The sequence below is a fragment of the Acomys minous genome (assembly GCF_964271855.1).
Source record: "Acomys minous genome assembly, chromosome: 15".
Taxonomy (NCBI): Eukaryota; Metazoa; Chordata; class Mammalia; order Rodentia; family Muridae; genus Acomys; species Acomys minous.
The window spans coordinates 93,206,604-93,225,537 of NC_140497.1; the positions used below are offsets into that span (position 1 = coordinate 93,206,604).

The 18,934-nt window shown below is 44.8% G+C and overlaps 1 protein-coding gene across 10 annotated transcripts in view; it reads left to right on the top strand.

Moving 5' to 3' along the window:
• PTPN13 (protein tyrosine phosphatase non-receptor type 13) overlaps positions 1 to 18,934 on the top strand; it is a 163,049-nt gene that overhangs the window by 41,155 nt on the left and 102,960 nt on the right. For all 10 annotated transcript variants that reach the window (XM_084758209.1, XM_084758212.1, XM_084758216.1 and 7 more), the window contains exons 3-4: positions 6,851 to 7,029; positions 16,262 to 16,327. In XM_084758209.1, the coding sequence (XP_084614335.1) occupies positions 6,851 to 7,029; positions 16,262 to 16,327 (245 nt within the window). The remainder of the gene's footprint in view (positions 1 to 6,850; positions 7,030 to 16,261; positions 16,328 to 18,934) is intronic.

Below are 18,934 nucleotides of genomic sequence, written 5' to 3' on the forward strand. Positions count from 1 at the left end.
TTTATGAAGAAATAAAAAACAGCCTTTTTATTTGTGATGTGAAAAGCCCAAATTGAGGAGTTGTCCTCACAGTAGAGTGGGGGTGTAGGGCATCTTTAGAGGCTTGCAGCCTGTGGAATAGAACTGAACTTGTAGACAGATTTGTTTCCGTTTCAAGTGCAGCTGGCTCTCCATATGTGTGAATTCCACTCCAACAATTCATTCAACCTTAGATCAAAGTGAGTGGCTGTGACTGTACTGAGCAGAGGCAGGCTTCTATCTTGTCATGATTCCCTGAACAGTGCAGCAGAGCAACTATTTCCATAGCCTTCAGTATTAGAAGTAATATACAAGAAGATGTGCATAGCTTATATGTAAACGGCATGTCATTTTACAATAGGATTTGAGCATCCCCAGATACTGGTATCCGTGGAGGGTTCTCTAATCAATCACCCAGGGATACAGACAGACAACATTTCTATACATAATGATATTGTTCCTGATCTTTAGAGAATTCATAGTTTCTATCCTTAACCACTTATATTGCAGAAGAAATGTGTAGAATATAGTTATAAAACATTGTATTTATAATTTGTCATAATTTTAGAAGGTGTAATTTTATTGATGATGAAAATTGTTGGGATCATAGTTTGATTTCTGTTGTTGTTTTGTCAACACCATAACCAAAAGTATCCTGAGGATGAAAGGGATTAATTTCCCCCTATGCTTCAGGTACTAGTCTGTCACTGACTGGTGTCAGGGCAGAAACTCAGAGACAGGAACTCAGGGAGGCCAGGGACTCAGGGAGGGCAGGGACCCAGAGATAGGAACTCAAGCAAGGCGGGAACTCCAGCAGATACCATTATGGAGGAACGCTGCTTACAGGCTTCTCTCTAATGTTTACTTAGCCTGCTTTCTTATACAACACAGCATCGCCTGGCCAGGGGTGGGACCACATCAATCAAGAAATGTTCCACAGGCTTGCCTATAATACATAATCATATGGAGACTTTTTTTTTTCAGTTTTGTTCCCTCTTCCTAGATGGTCCCAACTAATGTCAAGTTAAAAAACAAAACAAAAAGCTAACCAAGACAACTGGGAAGCTGAGGGAAAATTAGAGCAGTCTGTTTATTATATCAGAACCCAGGGCATTCCTGGGAGTGCGGTGGGAAGGGAGAAGCAACACCCGCCCCCGCCCAAAGCTGTTTTAGTTATGCAGCCAAATAAAGCTGCCCAGAAAGGAAGCAAATGTTGAGACCTGCTTCCCTCTACCCATGGCTAGACTTTTAAGCCCACTATTTTAAGGCAATATTAGCTCAGATCTCACTAGTTCTGTGTTACCAAGTTGCATGATTCTGGGCTCCCCGAGTGATTCTTGTAAATACTTAACACAAACTACCAGAGGGGTCACAGTGGGTTGGGGCTTAGGTATGCAACTTACCTGTTTGATGGGAAAAGAGAGAAGGGAAAGGGAGAAAGAAAAACGGCGTTTGTGTGGCTTCCATTGTTAAGGAATAAAATATTTTAATTAGGCAGTGGTGGCACCATCCATCCTAGGTGGATCTCTGAGTTCGAGGCCAGCCTGGTCTACAGAGTGTCTTTCAGGACAATTAGAGCTGCACAGCAAAACCCTGTCTTGAAAAACAAAAGAAAAAAAGAAATAAAATATTTTATCTTAGCCCAGTGCGGGGGGGGGGGGGGGGGGGGGAGACTCATAAAGTAAGTAGAACTTTCAAATTAGAGTGACAGTTTTCTATACTTTTTGTTCCAGACTTCTACACCTTCTACTATAGGCAAAACAAATTCAAAAGCTGATACCATGGTGATTAAAACTCAAATAAATATTTTCACTAATAGTGAAGTTCAAGGTAATTGCTAGGTACACTAAAACATCAATTTGGCAAGTAGTATAATTAGCTGCTCATGTACTAATTGGCCTGATTGTCAAACCTTAGACCAAGTGCAGTACCGTAAGGACTTTGCTAACTAGGGATGCTGTGCTGTAAGTAGAGTAATGAGAGAAGAGAGGCTTTCCGGGGAATTTAGTTCTAATTAAAGAACAAATTCACACCTCACAAGACTTCATTCTTCAAGTTGTCTATATTTCTAATGCAATTTGTAGGTAAAAGATGCAAAACTAAGAACGAAAGTCAGAGCCCTTCCCAGACACGGAGAACACCGCAGTGTGATCTGGTTGGTGTATTGTCCAGGGAAACACAAGCAGGGACTGACTTGACTGACTGGGGGCGAATACAAATGGTGACTTTTCTTTGATGTGATGTGCACGCTTCGTGTCTCTGAGGAGCAGGTTTTATTACACAGTAACGATGGAGCTGTCCCGTGTACGTTCCCCAGCGGTCCTCATGGCAGATTCATGAGCGCAGCAGGAAGGGCAGGGAACAAGCTGCTCCTGAGATCACAGCTGGGAGGTCTGAACTCCGGTCAAGGACTTGGAGGTGACTTCCGCTTCAGCCTGACTATGGTGCTCTGCCAGTTACGTGAAGTATGCGCTATACCAACAAAGGAGGCCATTTAAAAGAACAAAAAGAAGCAGGTTGTTTCTCTGGTACTTTTGAACCCCATGGACTTGGGTGATGCCTTTAATCTGAGACCTGATACAGCACAATGCAAGTGCTGGAGACTCACAGGCTCGCCACAGCTTTAATGAAATGCTATTTAGTGATTGGCTATCTCAAAAAAGGTAAATGACATCAATGCCTTCAGGATTACCATTATGAGTTTGCAGATACAGGTGCATGTGAAAGCATTAGTGCAATTTAATCTTCAGAAAGGGACTGATTGTTGTTCTTTTCTGTTTCATATTAGAGAAAGCGACATTTCAAAAGTAGGAACAAAACTTAGGAATAAAGAAGTTCTCAATTTATAATTAATCACTCTGTAGTTAATAATTTATCTCAAAATGTTACTATAAAGAAAGGAAAGGAAGGGGATGAGAGAGGAAGAAAAGAGGAAAAGAAAAAGAAAAAGAGACCAGGCTGGCCTCGAACTCACGGCAATCCACCTGCCTCTGCCTCCTTCTGCTGGAATTAAAGGGATGCGCCACCATGCCTGGCAGTAATGTGCAGTTTCATACACAAAATTAATATGGTATGTGCATAGGTGTCTAAGCATAGCTGTGGCTGCTGTTCACAGGGATGCCTTTATCTGGCTTCATTAGTTAACAAAAGGAAGGAAGATCTTACAAACTGGTCATAAAAGTTAAGTCTGGTTTTATACCGACATATAGAGTTAATAATGCCCAGCACTTCTCCATTGCAGATTCTTTTGAGTGCTCTATGAAAACCAGTTTCAAGACACTGTCTACAAGTATGTACATCCATGTGTAAATTCCAGAGCCCACTGGCCTTCCTGTCGCCTATTTCCCACTATCAGCAACACTGGACTTAGATGGCGTTTATGATGTGTAGGGAGAGGGAACAGAAGTTGATGCTCAGCATCTTCCTCCGTGGCTAGCTCCACCTTATTTTTGAACGATGCCTCTCACTGAACCTTGAGCTCAGCTGGCTAGAGTGGCCAGTGCACCCCAGGATCTCCTGCCTCTGCCAACCCAGTGCACGCTGCCACACTTGTTTTTTGTTTTTAACATAGGTGCTAGGAGTCCAAAGTCAGGTCCTCATGCTGTAGAGTCAAAGGCCACAACAGACTCTGCAGACTGTTGCCTTTCACAAATTTTACATGAATCGATACTAATTTCAGCCAGTGAGGTGGCTCGGTGAGTAAAGGTGCTTGCTGTCAAGCCAGCCAAACAGGTCAACCCCTGGGTTCCATGTGACAGAAACAGATAATTAATGGCTGCAAGTTGTCCTCTGACCTCCAGACATGAGCTGTGGCCCATGCAAGCCCTACACATACATATAAACACACAAGTAAGGAAGAAGTAACTTAAAAATAAAGAACAAATACATATAAGCCACGGTGCACATATTTTCCCGTTAACAGCTTACTCTTCGGTGTGAACAATCGTACACAATCCAGCTAGGAAAATGAATCAAACAGAGTGGAGATGTTTCTCAGAATCTTGAGATGTTGGAGACACTCTGAAAACAGCCTACAGTAAATTATCTTCAAATCACCCACTCAGGGAACAGCACCAGGTGACTGAAGCCAGCGAGCTAGTATCTGTACAAGGAGACGGAGCCCTGCAGCCAGGCTGGCAACAGCAGGACACAAGAGCCTGGCTGCATCTCAGAGAACTTCCTGAAAGAGTGGAACGCGAGGAGTAGGATCTGGTGATGCTAAGGTTCTGGTTTGAGTGACTGGAAAACAGTGTCACAGTGGGGAAGACTCCAGAGAACAGGTGTCACACGAAGGCAGAATGGGTAGGGATGACAGCTCTATAGGGCTTGTTAAATTTAAGACTTCTTAATACTCAAATGGAGAGTTCCCGTAGGCAGCTGGATTGAGCGGGAGATAGAGCTAGGGCGGACAGACATCTCTGGGAATCGCTGGCACCGGCCTGAAAGTCTGCATCAAGGTAACGGCTGAAGACCAGCGGCCTAGTCTTGAGGGGACCTCGAGCCCTGTGGGGACTGCCCGCTCCTCCCCCACCCTTCTCCCAGCAGTCCTCCTAATACCATTTACTGAAGCTGCCTGTCTCACCCTGTCGTCTCAGCCCTCACAGTGGCTTTTCTGTCCAGCTCTCCAGTACCTGGGCTTGATCTTAGAGTCCAGAGTTCTAATCTTCAGGGCTAATTCTATTCTGAAGCAATATTTGCATTTACTCTTTGAAAATGTCATACATGTCTACAAAGGTATCTTGATCTTGTCTATGCCTCCACTGCCTTCATCCGACACTCCCTAGAACCCACCCACCTGCCTTCTGAACTCACGCCTTCCTTACTATTACTGCTATTAGTCATTGGTATTATAATTATTGGCTTCAAGCCCAACTGCAGCTGAGCATGTGTAAGCAGGTGTGGGGCCATCCACTGAGGCGCAGGCAGCCGGCCTGCAGCGCAAGGCCAGTTCTCAGCAGCCCTTGTATTTCTAGATGCTTGCTGCCAAACTGAACTTGCAGATTACTGAGGATCGGGACTGGCACGAGAGCATGAACGCTACCCAGAAGTCTCTCTGCTGTCCTGCTTCCCACGCCAGAGCATGAACGCTACCCAGAAGTCTCTCTGCTGTCCTGCTTCCCACGCCAGAGCATGAACGCTACCCAGAAGTCTCTCTGCTGTCCTGCTGTCCACTCCAGAGAGAGCTTGCTGTCCCCATTCTCTGAATCCTTGACCACAGACCAGCTCTACCTGTTCAGCATAACAGGTTCTGGGGCCAGTCCAGGGTCAGGGATGCGAGGGAGGGAGGGGACCAAGGCAGGAAAACTAGGTTTTAAAAATCCATTACTGGGACTGGAGAGATGGCTCAGTGGTTAAGAGCACTGGCTGCTCTTCCAGAGGACCTGAGTTCAGTTCCCAGCAACCACATGGCAGCGCACAACTGCCTGTAAAGTTCCAGGGGGTCCAACACCCTCACACAGACATGCACGCAGGCAAAACACCAATGCACATAAAATCAATTGCATAAATTACTCTTATTTTTAAATTCATCACTCAGTAGGTGAGCTAGCTCAGCAGGGGAAAGTACCTGTAACCATGCCTGGGGAGCTGGGCTGTAACCATGCCTGGGGAGCTGGGCTGTAACCATGCCTGGGGAGCTGGGCTGTAACCATGCCTGGGGAGCTGGGCTGTCTCAGACCCAATTCCCCAACCTCATCCTCTCCCCTCGCACCCGCGCCTCTGCATGCGCGTGTCCACACACATTAAATAAAAACCAAAGACATAAATATATATGTTAACAATTTTTTTAAAAATCCACTATGGCTTATCACTCTGAACTGAAGAAATGTATTCATTCGCTGGGAGAGGGAGTAGCAGAGGAATGGCACGGAACACGGAGAAGCCGAGTTATAAGGGGGAGGGTCGGGGTTGTTCTCTTTCAGTAAACACACAGAAACACCACAGATGCTTTCAAAGTGATTGTAAAGTGCCATGTAATAAATCTAGAGCAACTGCGACCACAAAATGCATTGCTGTCAATTTCCAAAACATATACATGACATTTAGGTGCTGGACTCTTGAGGTAATGTGGTCAGACCACAGAATACATTTTTCTGTAATTATACAGGCTTCTGCAAACCTCCCAGTGAGGGGACCGAAGGGCTGTGGCTAGAGTCAGTGTTTCCTTCCCACTTCCTGTTTCCTTCCCACTTCCTAACAACTAAAAAGAAGGAACTTAGAGCAAATGTTTGCAAAATCCTTCAAAGAATGTTGGCAGAAGAATATTTAAAAAGTAGATTCCAGAAGCTTGTAGTGCTATGTCCTGTGTTTTAGTTGTGCGCTGACTAGACTCCAAGAATGCTACTATTATGAAAAAGTAAACCTGATATGAACCAATCCCAGTAGCCAGTGTGGTTCTTTTTGGAGACGTCTCCTAACATTCCATGGAGGGGCTGCTGCCCAGAGTTCCAAGCAGCTAGAGCTGAAGTTAGACACACGCAGGCACTTGACATGTAAAGAAACAACTTAAAAGCTGGGTGCGGTGGTGGTGCACGCCTTTAGTCTCAGCACTCAGGCAGAGGCAGGCGGATCAAAGTGAATTCGAGGCCAGCCTGGTCTTACAAAGTGAGTCCAAGACAGCCAAGGCTACACAGAGAAACCCTGTCTCAAAAAAAAAAAAAAAAAAGAAAGAAAGAAAGAAAAGAAAAGAAAAAAGAAAAAAGGAAGAAAGAAACTGCACGTTGCTGTCTGTCCAGGCAGGCTGGATCCTGTTGAGGTGCTTGTAGATGCTTCCAATTCTAGTGTTCACTGGTTACCCCTTTTCTCCTCTCTAATCTGGTGCATGCACAAACAGTGAGCATCACTGACCCGGCTGCCCTGGGCTTCATCATCTCGCCATGGTCGCTGCTGCTGCTGCCATCTGGCAGTGTCTCCTTCACAGACGAGAGTATTTCCAGTCAGGACATGCGAGCATTCACGGCACCAGAAGTTCTTCAAAACCATCCGCTGACTTCTCTCTCAGACGTTGAAAAGGTAAATGTTAAGTCTTCACTTTGTTTACTATTTTGGTAAAAGTAGGGCAGTCAAACAATGGGCTACCCTGACCCAGTCCACGGGAGAAAAGTCCTTTGATTTTAAAATAATATGTTTCAAGATTATATATGTGTGTGTGTGTGTGTGTGTGTGTGTGTGTGTGTGTGTGTGTAACTATGAATAATTCCAGGAAAACATTGACCTGGCAAAATATTTTAAAGGGGTGACTCATTATTAATTCTTATTTAAGGGTGAATTAGTATTAATTCTTATTTATAAGTAGTTTATAAGTGCCTGCTATCTATAAAGCAGTACTTAGGGGAAGAAACAGAAGAAACTGCTAAGTGGACCCTTGGTAAATGCATAGGACAATCTATATTACGTGACAGGATGAAACAGATGCTGTGTAAGGGAGAAAAGTGTTTGTGAGTCTGTATTAGAAGCAGTTAATTTTTATTCCAAAAGACTGTAGCATTTGCTATGAAGAGTAAGCCTAATCAGAAAAGCAGAAATGGATTAGAAGGGTGTGCCACTCACGGCTGTGGGCATAGGCAATGACAGGAGAAAAGAAGTCCATTGTAGTTGGCAATGGCAAATCAGGGCAGGTGGCATTTGCACCAGAAGGGGCCCGCAGGTCAGAGCGCGTCAACTGGACTGAGGGCTGAGGCAGTAGGAGCCCGTGGTATTTATGGGGTGCGAAATATATGGGGTTTATAATTTCATAGGTTAAACTTGATGTGTGTTGATGGTTTTGAGAGCTGTATTTTATGAGAATTGGTCGGGGAACTTCATAATCTAGAGAGAAGAGAGCTAAAAGAAGCATGGTACGTTTGCTGGCCATGGAAGAGGTGGATGGAGAGGACACGGTGGATGGAGGCAGCGCCCACAGCCTGACAGCCCCTTTAATGGAGCAGTGAAAAAGAAGGCACAGTTGTGATAGAGACGTGGTGATGTCGTTGAGCAGCTCAAGTCTAATTTCATTGATAAACTCTGAAGAAATTTAAAGAGGAATGAATATACATTGTGTTGTGTCACAAACTTGTTAATTCAGATCTGAGATTCTAAGTTAGCTGTGAACATCTTCCTCGCAAGTGTAAAAATAGCCTAATACTTTTCTGACGATAAAACTTTAAAGCCTGCACGTTCTGATACACATCTATGATGGAAAAGACTTGTGCACTAGCCTTTCTGTAGATTGATCCTCGAGAGGAGGGAAGGGGAAGTTTTCAGTAGAGGACAGCGAGGACTAAGGCCTCTTGGTGAGGCTTGGCAGGTGATTCCAGACTGACGTTTGTATGACTTTAATGTCCCAAGAATTATTTAAGAAATTAGTGGGAGACAAATATCCAGAGACTGCGGATCTGAAATAGAGGTTATGCCTCAGGTGTAACTCCTGTGAAGTCCGCATGACCTGATGCCAGACTTTGTATACTACAGTCTTTTGTATAGCCACGTCAGTGTCCTCAGCAAAACTCAAGCATACTGGCAATGTCTCATTAAGATGATTGGTATATATATTCTCCTTTGTATTGTATTTTTCACAGCATATATTCATTAAGTACCCTATGCAATTAATTTATTCATGTAATTTTAAAAGATTAGGTATAAAATGTGCAAATTAGCCCTAGGTTTGGAGTTCGTAATTGATCCTGAGTGCCTACGAACCAGTGAAATGGCTTGCTGAGTTGTGTGCGGAGCACTTCGGGGTGAGGGCGTTCCTAGCATCGCCAGTCCTGGTGACTTCAGGGAGGAATAAGAACCATTGTATTATCATGAATAGTATACTTTCTGAAAATTCCTCTAAATTGTAGGAGAATCTCACCCTCTAGTATTCAGTAATTTTTGTAGATATCTATGAATTTGTGCTCAATAAGTTTCAGGTATGTACTGGGGATACAGTTCTATCAGTTGGCTTGCTTAGCACATGTGAGGTTCCTGGCTTAACTGTTGGTATCAACAAGCAGGTGTGATGGAGCACACCTGTCACCCAGCACATGGAGGCAGAGGCAGGAGGATCTCAACGTCAGCTTTAGGAATATAGTAAGTCTAGTCTAAAGCTAGCCTGAGCTACATGAGACCATTGTTTCCCAAAAAAGAAGAGAGAAGGAGGAGGAGGAGGAGAAACAAAACACAGGTGCACAGTAGTTCGTTTGAGTAGTTAGTCAGTTTGCTCTGTGCTATCGGCATTCCCAAATGTACAGGCATGGTGATGCACAACAATAATTTGAGCACTCAGAAGGGAAAGATAGGTTAATAACTTGATCAAGAGCTGAAGGTCAGCCTCTGCTTCATGAGACCCTGTCTCAAAAATCAAATAGCAGTTAATGAAAAGAGGCCAAGAATTTGCTAACAAGGAAAATGTATAGGACAGTTTAGAGGGAGGAAAAGGAAAGGGGAAATGATGTAATTATTTTATAATCTCAAAAACAAAACAAAACAACAACAACAACAACAACAAAAACACACCAAAAAAACTCCAAAACCAAATAACAATTCCCAAGCAGGTAAACGGCTATGTGTGAGTAGTCGCACCTCTGAGCTGCTGTTGTGCACTGTGTGGAGGAGCGGGTGCTAGGGTAACGGGAGGTGGGAGGTTGCTGTCACTCTTAAAGTTTGTCAGGTTAACTCAAACACCTATCTTGTTTGTTACCTCAGTTCTAATACAGAGAAAAGCAAAGGCAGATGCCTTCAGGTTTATTGCTGTGAAGAGACACCGTGACCAAGGCAACTCTTATAAAGGAACATGGTTTGTAGGGGCTGGCTCACAGTTTCAGAGGTTGAGTCCATTTTCATCATGGCGGGCAGACATGGTGCTGGAGAAGGAGCTGAGAGTTCTGCTTCTTGATACACAGGCAGCAGGAAGAGGCTGTGCGCCGCACTTGGCATAGCTTGAGCATAGGAGATCTCACAGTGACACACTTCCTCCAACAAGGCCACCCCTCTGAATAACGCCACTCCTGATGGGCCAAACATTCAAACACATGTGTCTATGGGCCATACCTGTTCAAACCGCCACATTTCACTCCTGGCCCCCATAGGCTTGTGGACATAGCATAATTCAGAAATTTATTTAGTCCAACTTCAAAAGTCCCCATAGTCTATACTAGTTTCAAACTTATTTAAAAGTCCACAGTCTCTGCTGAGAGTCATGCAATCTCTTAATTGTCGTCCTCCATAAAATCAGTATCAAAAAGCAGAACACATACTTCCAGCATATCACGGCACAGGGTATACGTTACCTTGTGGAGGAAAGCAAGCATAGTGAGGAAACACTGGACCAAAGCAAGACAGGAAGCCAGCCAGGAAATCTCCAGACTCTGCATCTCTGTGTCTGACGTCAAAGCTCTCTTCAGAGCTCCAACTCCTTTTAGCATTGCCGACTGCAACACACTTCCTTCTCTGGGGCTGCTTCCACTCCCGATCCCATGCTTCTGGCATCGCCAACATCTTAGGGTCTCCAACACAATTCGGTCTTCACCTTCACAGCTTTGCACAGTTGCCCGTAGGCCTCCATGAAGAGACACCTCTGCTCCATTCCTGGCCTCAGCAACCTTTCTTAGGTGTAGATGGCAAATCCACAACCCATTTCTTCTATCCTTTACTCTAAAGCCAGAGCCACGTGACCAAAGCTTCCGTGTTGTGCTGCTTGCTGGGGCTGTGGCGTGGACCACTCATTCAACTGCATCCTCACTAGCTCTCTGTGTCTGAGGGTTTCCTTCACTGCCTAAACTTGGCTGTTACGGAACTTGCTCTTTTGACCAGGCTGAGCTTGAACTCGGAGACCTGCCTGCCTCTGTCTCCTGAGTGCTGCGATTAAAGGTGCACACTACTACACCTGGACCTAAATGCTCTTTGGTTCCTTTTCACAAAATTGAAGCTTATCTGGGTGGGACCGTGCCTTGAGGTCAGCACTCCCTATGCCCGTTTAATATCTTCAGTCTGTTTGTCTCCTTGGATGCAGGATGTAGCGCCATTCCACTTCCTGGTGCCCCCTTCTCCTTGAACCATAGCTCGGCTTGCTCCTTTTCATCAAAACACTCCTAACACTAATAACAACATGTCGGACGCTATTCTAGGCTGTTGTGAGATTTCCTTTGCCAATGCAATTAATATAAATCTCTTCACTTTAGCCTCTTCAGACTCTCTAGCCAAGGGCAAAAGGCAGCCATGTTTGTCACAAAAATGTCACAAGAACAATCTCTAGGTAACATACTAAAATTCTTCTCCTCAGAGCCTCTTGAGCCAGCCCCCACAGTTCAAGTCACCCTCAGCACCATTGTTTTCATGCTTCTGCCAGGATGGCCCATTAAACAGAGCTTAGAGCGTTCTGCCGATTTCCTAGCCTAAAGTCTCCAAAGCCACATTCTTCAAAATAAAGTCCCGGCCAGGCCTATGACAGCAACACCCCGGCCTCCAGTACCGACTTCTGTCTTAGTTGAGGTTTTATTGCTGTGAAGAGACACCATGACCAAGGCAGCTCTTATAAAGAAAAACACTTAATTGAGGCTGGCTTACAGTTTCTGGGGCTTAACCCATTATCTTTTATTTATTTATTACATATACAGTGTTCTGCCCGCGTGTGTGCCTGCCCCCTCAGAAGAGGGCACCAGATCTCATTATAGATGGCTGTGAGCCACCACGTGGTTGCTGGGAATTGAACTCAGGACCTTTGGAGGAACAGACAGTGCTCCTAACCTCTGAGCCATCTCTCCAGCCCCCAGCTTAATCCGTTATCATCCTTTCTAGAAGTGTGGCTGCATGGAGGAGGACACTGGAGGCGGACACGATGCTGCATGAGCCAAGCGTTCTGCGTCTGATCTGCAGGCAGCTGCAGGAGACTGCGCCACACTGGACGTAGCTCGAGCACAGGACACCTCAAAGCCCACACAGTGACACATCCTCAAAAAAAAAAAAAAGCCACACCTCCTAAAAGCACCACTCCCCATGGGCCAAGCATCCAAACACCTGAGTCTGTGGGACCCTACCTATTCAAACTGCAACAATAGGGTCTTTTGGCTTTTTCATTTTTGAAGCCTCATGTGCTTCAATATAAATATAAATATGGATCAAGGAAATAACTGTATATCCCTGTACCGTCACTTTCCTGAACTCTTTAAATGTATGGCCTGGTAAGTGTTTATTATCAGGCTTGTAATTGTTACAGCAGTACTGTTTAACCCACTTTCACAATCTATAAAGACACAGACGCCTGATATATTTTAGAACAGCCTTACCACCTGGGGCATGGCAGACATCACCTCCTTAGCTCCCCTCCGTTGTCTCCCAGCCTCCATCCCATGCCATCTGCTTCTCATAATTTCTGTTTGGGCTACCTTCCAATCCACAATCCCCAAATACCAAAAGGTTGTTCATCTGGACCATTTCTTTCATGTGGAACTTGAGAGTTCCTCCTCTGGGCCCACATGGGTCTTTGCTGTCCCGTGGGCATCTCCTCAGCTCCCTCCTCCGGTCCCAGCTGCTCCTTCCCAAGATCCTCCTCCCAAAGCCTGAGAACTTTGGCCACACCTACCCCATTCTGCCCCGCCCAGCTTTAGGCTTTTTAATCAGCCAGTCAGGAGTAATTTCTGAGGCAAGGTTAAACAGCAATTCAGGGGGTACCTGACAGTCTGCTTATAAACATTAACATTCTTTGGGGGCAAGTGATTAACAAACATAAAGCACCAGACCAGACTCCAACAAAAAAGTCTCTCCGAAGCCTGTGATAGATGGATTCTCCCCCCACCCCACCCACTCCCCCCCACCCCCCACCCCCCCCACCCCCCCTCCCCCCCGCAGACAGGGTTTCTCTGTGTTAGTCTTGGCTGTCCTGGACTTGCTTTGTAGACCAGGCTAGCCTGAAGCTCACAGCGATCCGCCTGCCTCTGCCTCCCGAGTGCTGGGATTTTTTTTTTTTGGATAGGTGGATTTCTATAGTTACCGATTCACATACCTCTGGCTGAAAATGTTCAGTGGAAACTGCATCTTTACTGGACATATGTAGACTCTTTTATTGTTGCTTTTTGAACAGCACAGTGTGTCTACCATCCGCATATGTAGCTTATGTTGTATGAGGTACTTTGATGAATGTGGAGATGAGTTAGTTATACTGGAAATGTCTGTACATACACACATGCGCAGTACCTTTGCCCTGCGTGGTGAAATGTCCCCTGGAGCCTGACGTGGGGACATGTTCCTTACATTCAGGGAGAGCTTATAAACTGTACACTTATCATCCCTATGAAGGGCACAAAACGAGCAGCTGTGTACATAGGCACATGTCCCTCTGAATAACTAGAAAAGTTAGATGAAGCTTTTGCTTCTCTGACTTTTTTTATGACATTCCCCTTTTACTGAGTAACCTACTTCTTAATATAGTTGTTGTGAAAAATAACATAGCGGTGGCTAAAGAGGTTTTTTAAAAAGGCAGAATTATTATGTGATCCTGCAGAAATTCAAAGAAATAATCACATACCCATGCCTACTGTATCATGCATGATAGCCATGAACTGAAAGCGTCACATGGCCAGTGAAGAGCACACGTGTGTGTAGACATACATACAATGAATGTTATACATCCAATAGAACAAGAAACAGGAAAACATGGTCCGTGCGGCAGCAAGGTCTTTGAGATAAACTTAGAGGACATTTTATCAAGTGCAATAAGCCCAAACATGAAGAAGCACATCCAGTTCCTTCCACACGACCCTCTGAAGAAAACGGTCATGTGAAGTCAAGTCACTCAGGAAGGCGACAGGGACAGGTGAGGGGACATCACTGCTCAGTGGGCTCAGAGCTGCAGCTTTGCAAAATGAACAAGCATTGGTGCTCTGTTGCACAGCAGTGTGTATGTTCTTTACATGGATCAGATACATGCCGTAGTGGTTGCTGTCAGGTGCCTATTTGTACCACAGTAAATAAATGACACGGCATGCTGCAGTTCTAGTAGGCACAAAAGCACTGTCATACGTTAGCTCTGAGGATGAGGAACAGCTAAGTGGTAGAATGCTTGCTCTGCTGCTTGACTCAGTCCCCAGTGACACTCTCACACACACACACACACACACACACACACACACACACACACACACACGGAATAAGCTTTCACTATATTATGTAATACTAGCTAATAAGCTGTTTTCTTAGTTATTCATTTTAATGCCTTAACTTGCTAATCTTGTCAAGTAACATTATTGTCTCAGCTTTGAACTGTGTAGCATCTTAGTTGTGTAAGCCCAGGGCATGGTAGATCCAGATTATCTTACGATGATGAAAGAACAAGCCCTGTTGATGGAAACTGGGTCCCACGAAAGAGAGATACAGGGAGCCCTGCAGAGCGGGCCCCACGCATCCGACTGCAGAGCGGGCCCCACGCATCCGACTGCAGAGCAGGCCCCACGCATCTGACTCCAAGTGGGCCCCACGCATCCAACTGCAGAGCGGGCCCCACGCACCCGACTGCAGAGCGGGCCCCACGCACCCGACTGCAGAGTGGGCCCCACGCACCTGACTGCAGAGCGGGCCCCACGCATCCGACTGCAGAGCAGGCCCCACGCATCTGACTCCAAGTGGGCCCCACGCATCCAACTGCAGAGCGGGCCCCACGCACCCGACTGCAGAGCAGGCCCCACACATCCAATCCAGCAGGTCCATGGACTTGTTCTGCAGGGTGTGGCTCCTCCAGAGCATGGAACGCCTTTTGGGTTGCAGTCCATGTGTACTCATGTTCCCAGACCTGAGAAGCTGAGAGCTAAGAACCTCATCAGATGTATATCTCAAAAGCCAGGCAGGTGTATTTGGGTCGGTAAGGTGTGATAAAAGATAATTAGTGGGTAGAAAAATTAATTTTTAAATGAAAAAATTGACATCTTGATTTTTTTTTTTTAGGGGTTTTTGTTTGTTTGGGAGTTTTGCTTTGGTTTTTGGAATGCATGCTCAGAATTAAACTCAAGGCCTCACATATGCTAAGCTATTCTGCAAAACTGTTTCCTATCCCCTTTACTAAACGTTTAAAATGATTTGTGAGAGGCTTTTTATCATTCTTAGGAAATACTAATACAAAAATAATTGTGAGGACTAGTGTTTAGTCATTGGAAGCAAGGTTGCATACATGTAACACACAGCACAGAATATGCACAGGCTGTGATAACCACGTATGTGTGTGTAATTGCTTCACGTAGCAGGGTAGCATCAGATTCCACAATATCCTCAGAGACAAAGCCCTGGGCTCAGAAGGCCATTTAAAGGTACAACATTTATATTGTGTGAAAAAAGGTGTGCGCTTATTTTTCTGGACAGAGGATTCACATGTTTTATATTATTTTTTTTTTTGAGAGGTTAAGAGTCAGTGGCACAGTGGCACACACCTGTGATGCCAGCACTCTGGAGGCAGAGGCAGGCGGATTGCTGTGAGCTCTAAACTAGCCTGGTCTACAAAGGGAGTCCAGGACAGCCAAGGCTGCACAGAGAAACCCTGTCTCAAAAAAACAAAACAAAACAAAAAACAAAGAACAAAAAAGGGGCTGGAGAGATGGCTCAGAGGTTAAGAGCACTGACTGCTCTTCCAAAGGTCCTGAGTTCAATTCCCAGCAACCACATGGTGGCTCACAACCATCTATAATGAGATCTGGTGCCCTCTTCTGGTGTGCAGGTGACAGCTTCCAGCATCATATGTCTTTCCTTCAAAGCTCTCGTCTTTATATAACTGCCTCTCGAGATATTTTTAAAGACAGGGTCTCACTATGGAGTCCCGGCTTACTAGGCGCTCACTATGTCAAGAACTGTTATTAGAAAATAAAACTGCAGTAGACAGTACAATTCTGTGGAGCAGTGAAGAAAGGGTAAGCTCTCCAGCGGTTAGTGTAGACAGATCTCTGCTGGTGAGTAAGAACCAAGGCTAGAGCACATTTTAAGTGTCACCTAAGAGAAGGGTTAGGAGCACATCTTCACATTTGCTCTGGTTTGCATAAAGAAACTGAGTGAAAGCCAGCAAAATGATTATCGTTAGCAGCCACTCTGAGTTGGCATCGGGGAGTGTGTGTCTAGTTTAATCAGTGCCGTTCTAATTTCCTATTTTAATCTTGCCTGTACTTTTATGTAAGATGCAAAATGGTTTTTCTCAAATTACATATTATGCTTCCTTTGAAGCAAAGAAAGTATTTTACTTGTTACTTTTGTTGTTTCGTTTTGTTTTACCACGAAGTGATTTTTTTTTAATGAAACATTCCATTCCTAGATCCATATTTACTCTCTTGGAATGACGCTGTATTGGGGGGCAGATCATGAAGTACCTCAAAGCCAAGTAAGTTGTTTCACGTTTGGGGCATTTTTATATTGATACACATTCATACTTTTTACAAAGCCTTTGGTGTGATTGTGTGCATTCTGCAGCATGCTGCCAGGCACACAGGCATTTTACACTGGTTGTTCATAGACACACTGTCAGCGTGTCAGAATGAACTGACAGCGAGCCTGGTGGAATTGTGGCAGTCACTGTCTAGTTTCAGGGGCAGCCTGTGAGGTGGAGCTGGGCTCTTCCACGTGGTGAATGCTAGACGACTTCGTTTTTAATCATCTACTCATTGAAGTGTCTGGCGAGTCTGGCTTGCGCTGACAGCTCTGTAGCCCTTTGCCTGGGTTAGGGAAGAGGGGCACCTCTGTTGCAATCAGCCTGTTATGGGGGAAATAGTGCCCCACCCCTGACACAGCCTGTGATAGCAGAGGTGGCACCACTGTCCCAGTCAGCCCGTGGTAGGGAAGGCAGGAGCTCTATCCCTGTTTTAGGCCTTTAAGGCTGTGGGAACTTAGTTACTCCTGGGCTCTTGGCATGTCAGATTGCAGGCATGTACCCGAGGTTAACCCTCAGACCGTGGACTCTGGCAACCACTGTGCCACTTTGACTATTTCTGTCCTGGAATAATTCTGATTCGTGAAATCTCAGTGTAAACATAATGGCGTAAACAGCTTTATTCATCAAAGCTGAGCTGCAACATTTTGTATTTCCTTTAGGGCTAAGGAGATAGCTCAGACAGTAACTGATTGCCCACAATCATGACAGTCTGTCTTGGGGTCTCAGTCACCCACACAAAAGCAGGACACGAGCAAGCATATTTGTAGCATTAGTGCCTGGGAGAGGGAGATGGGTGTGTTTCTAGAACTCACTGGCCAGCCATGTTGTGATTAATGAGTGGGCTGCAGTTTTAGGGGAGAGACCCTGCCTCAAAAGACAGTGTGGAGAGACACAGCACAAACACCACACACACACAGCACAGCACAAATACTACAGACACATACAGCATAAACACACACACACAGCACAATCACTACACACATAAACACCACCCACATACACAAGACACACAGCACAAACACTACACACACACAGCACACACACTCACATGCAGCACACACACACACAGCACACACACACAGCACACACACACACAGCGCACATACACACACATGCACAGCACACTCACACAGAACACACACCCTCACACACACCACACTCACACAGCACAAACACTACACACACCCAGCATACTCACACAGCACACACAGCATAAACACTACACACACACAGCATACTCACACAGCACACAAAGCACAAACACTATACACACAGCACAAACACACAACACAAACACACACACACACACAGCACAAACACTACATACAAACACACAAGAAAATAATAGGAAGAAGGAAAAATGGGCTTGTTTTATTTATTGAGAAATCAGAACCAAAGCAGATTCATTTTTTATTGGATATCAGAAGATCTAAATACTATGAGCTTTTAGTCCAAATTTATACATCTTTAAAAAGTCATGAGATAAATGATATTATTCAGCTTAGCTCAATCTACTTTACCCTTGGGAAATTTCTGCGTATTTTCTTTCTCTCCATTGTTTCAATTCTGTAAATATAAATGAGAAAGTCAGTTGTTACTGGAGATATTGCTATTACTTGTTATACACCATAACTATCACATAAAGTGCAGCACTCCACAGCTAACATACCTGGAAATAAAGTCAATGTAAATAATGCAAAATAGAGGCGCAATATAAGATCACACTTTATTGTAGAAATACTTTAACATTAAAATATTTAATAAACATATCTTATATCAGACAGAACACTGGACTTCAGGCCTGCTGTTGGCCGTACCTACAGAGTCTACTGAAAGACACAGACAGCTAAATAGATAATTACAGCGTAATGTAATGAATACTCTGTTGGGGAAACGGAAAAACAAAGCCGAGGCTTATGATTAGATCCCTACTAGGTTTTACAGGAAATTGCCTCTGCGCTGTAACACAAGGGATAAAATAATACCTCAGAGGATGGGGTGTCATATGCTACCAGAACACCCTCATTTAGAACAAGTAGATGTTGGAGCCTACACAGCTCTCCACAGTGGTTGGCCAATATGTAATGTTATTAGAATTTGAATTTTTCAAATACACTCGCAGGGGACTGGAGATTGAGCCCAGTACCCCACATGTGCTAAGCATACATTCTGCCAAGGACCTGCACCCTGGCCCAGCACTGCTTTTTGTGGTTGTGATGTATTTCTTCAAGCGGAACGATGCTAAGCATCCTTTTATATGTTTATTGGCCATTTGGATGGTGTAACTTAAAAATCAATTTTAGCTATCAAGTAATTTCACACTCTGACTTGTTTCATCAGATTAATGAGACTCTCATTTAGCTGCTCTTGGTGTTTCCTTATCTGGAATCTTCCACCGTATCCTACAAATATCAAATGTATTGAACACTGACTATTGAAATACTATCCCTATTTCTCAGTGTGCCCGAGTAATCAAAGGGTTCCACTTCTGCCAGACACAGTGGCTCACACCTTTAATCCCAGCATTTGGGAAGTGAAGCTGGAGTCTCTGAGTTCACG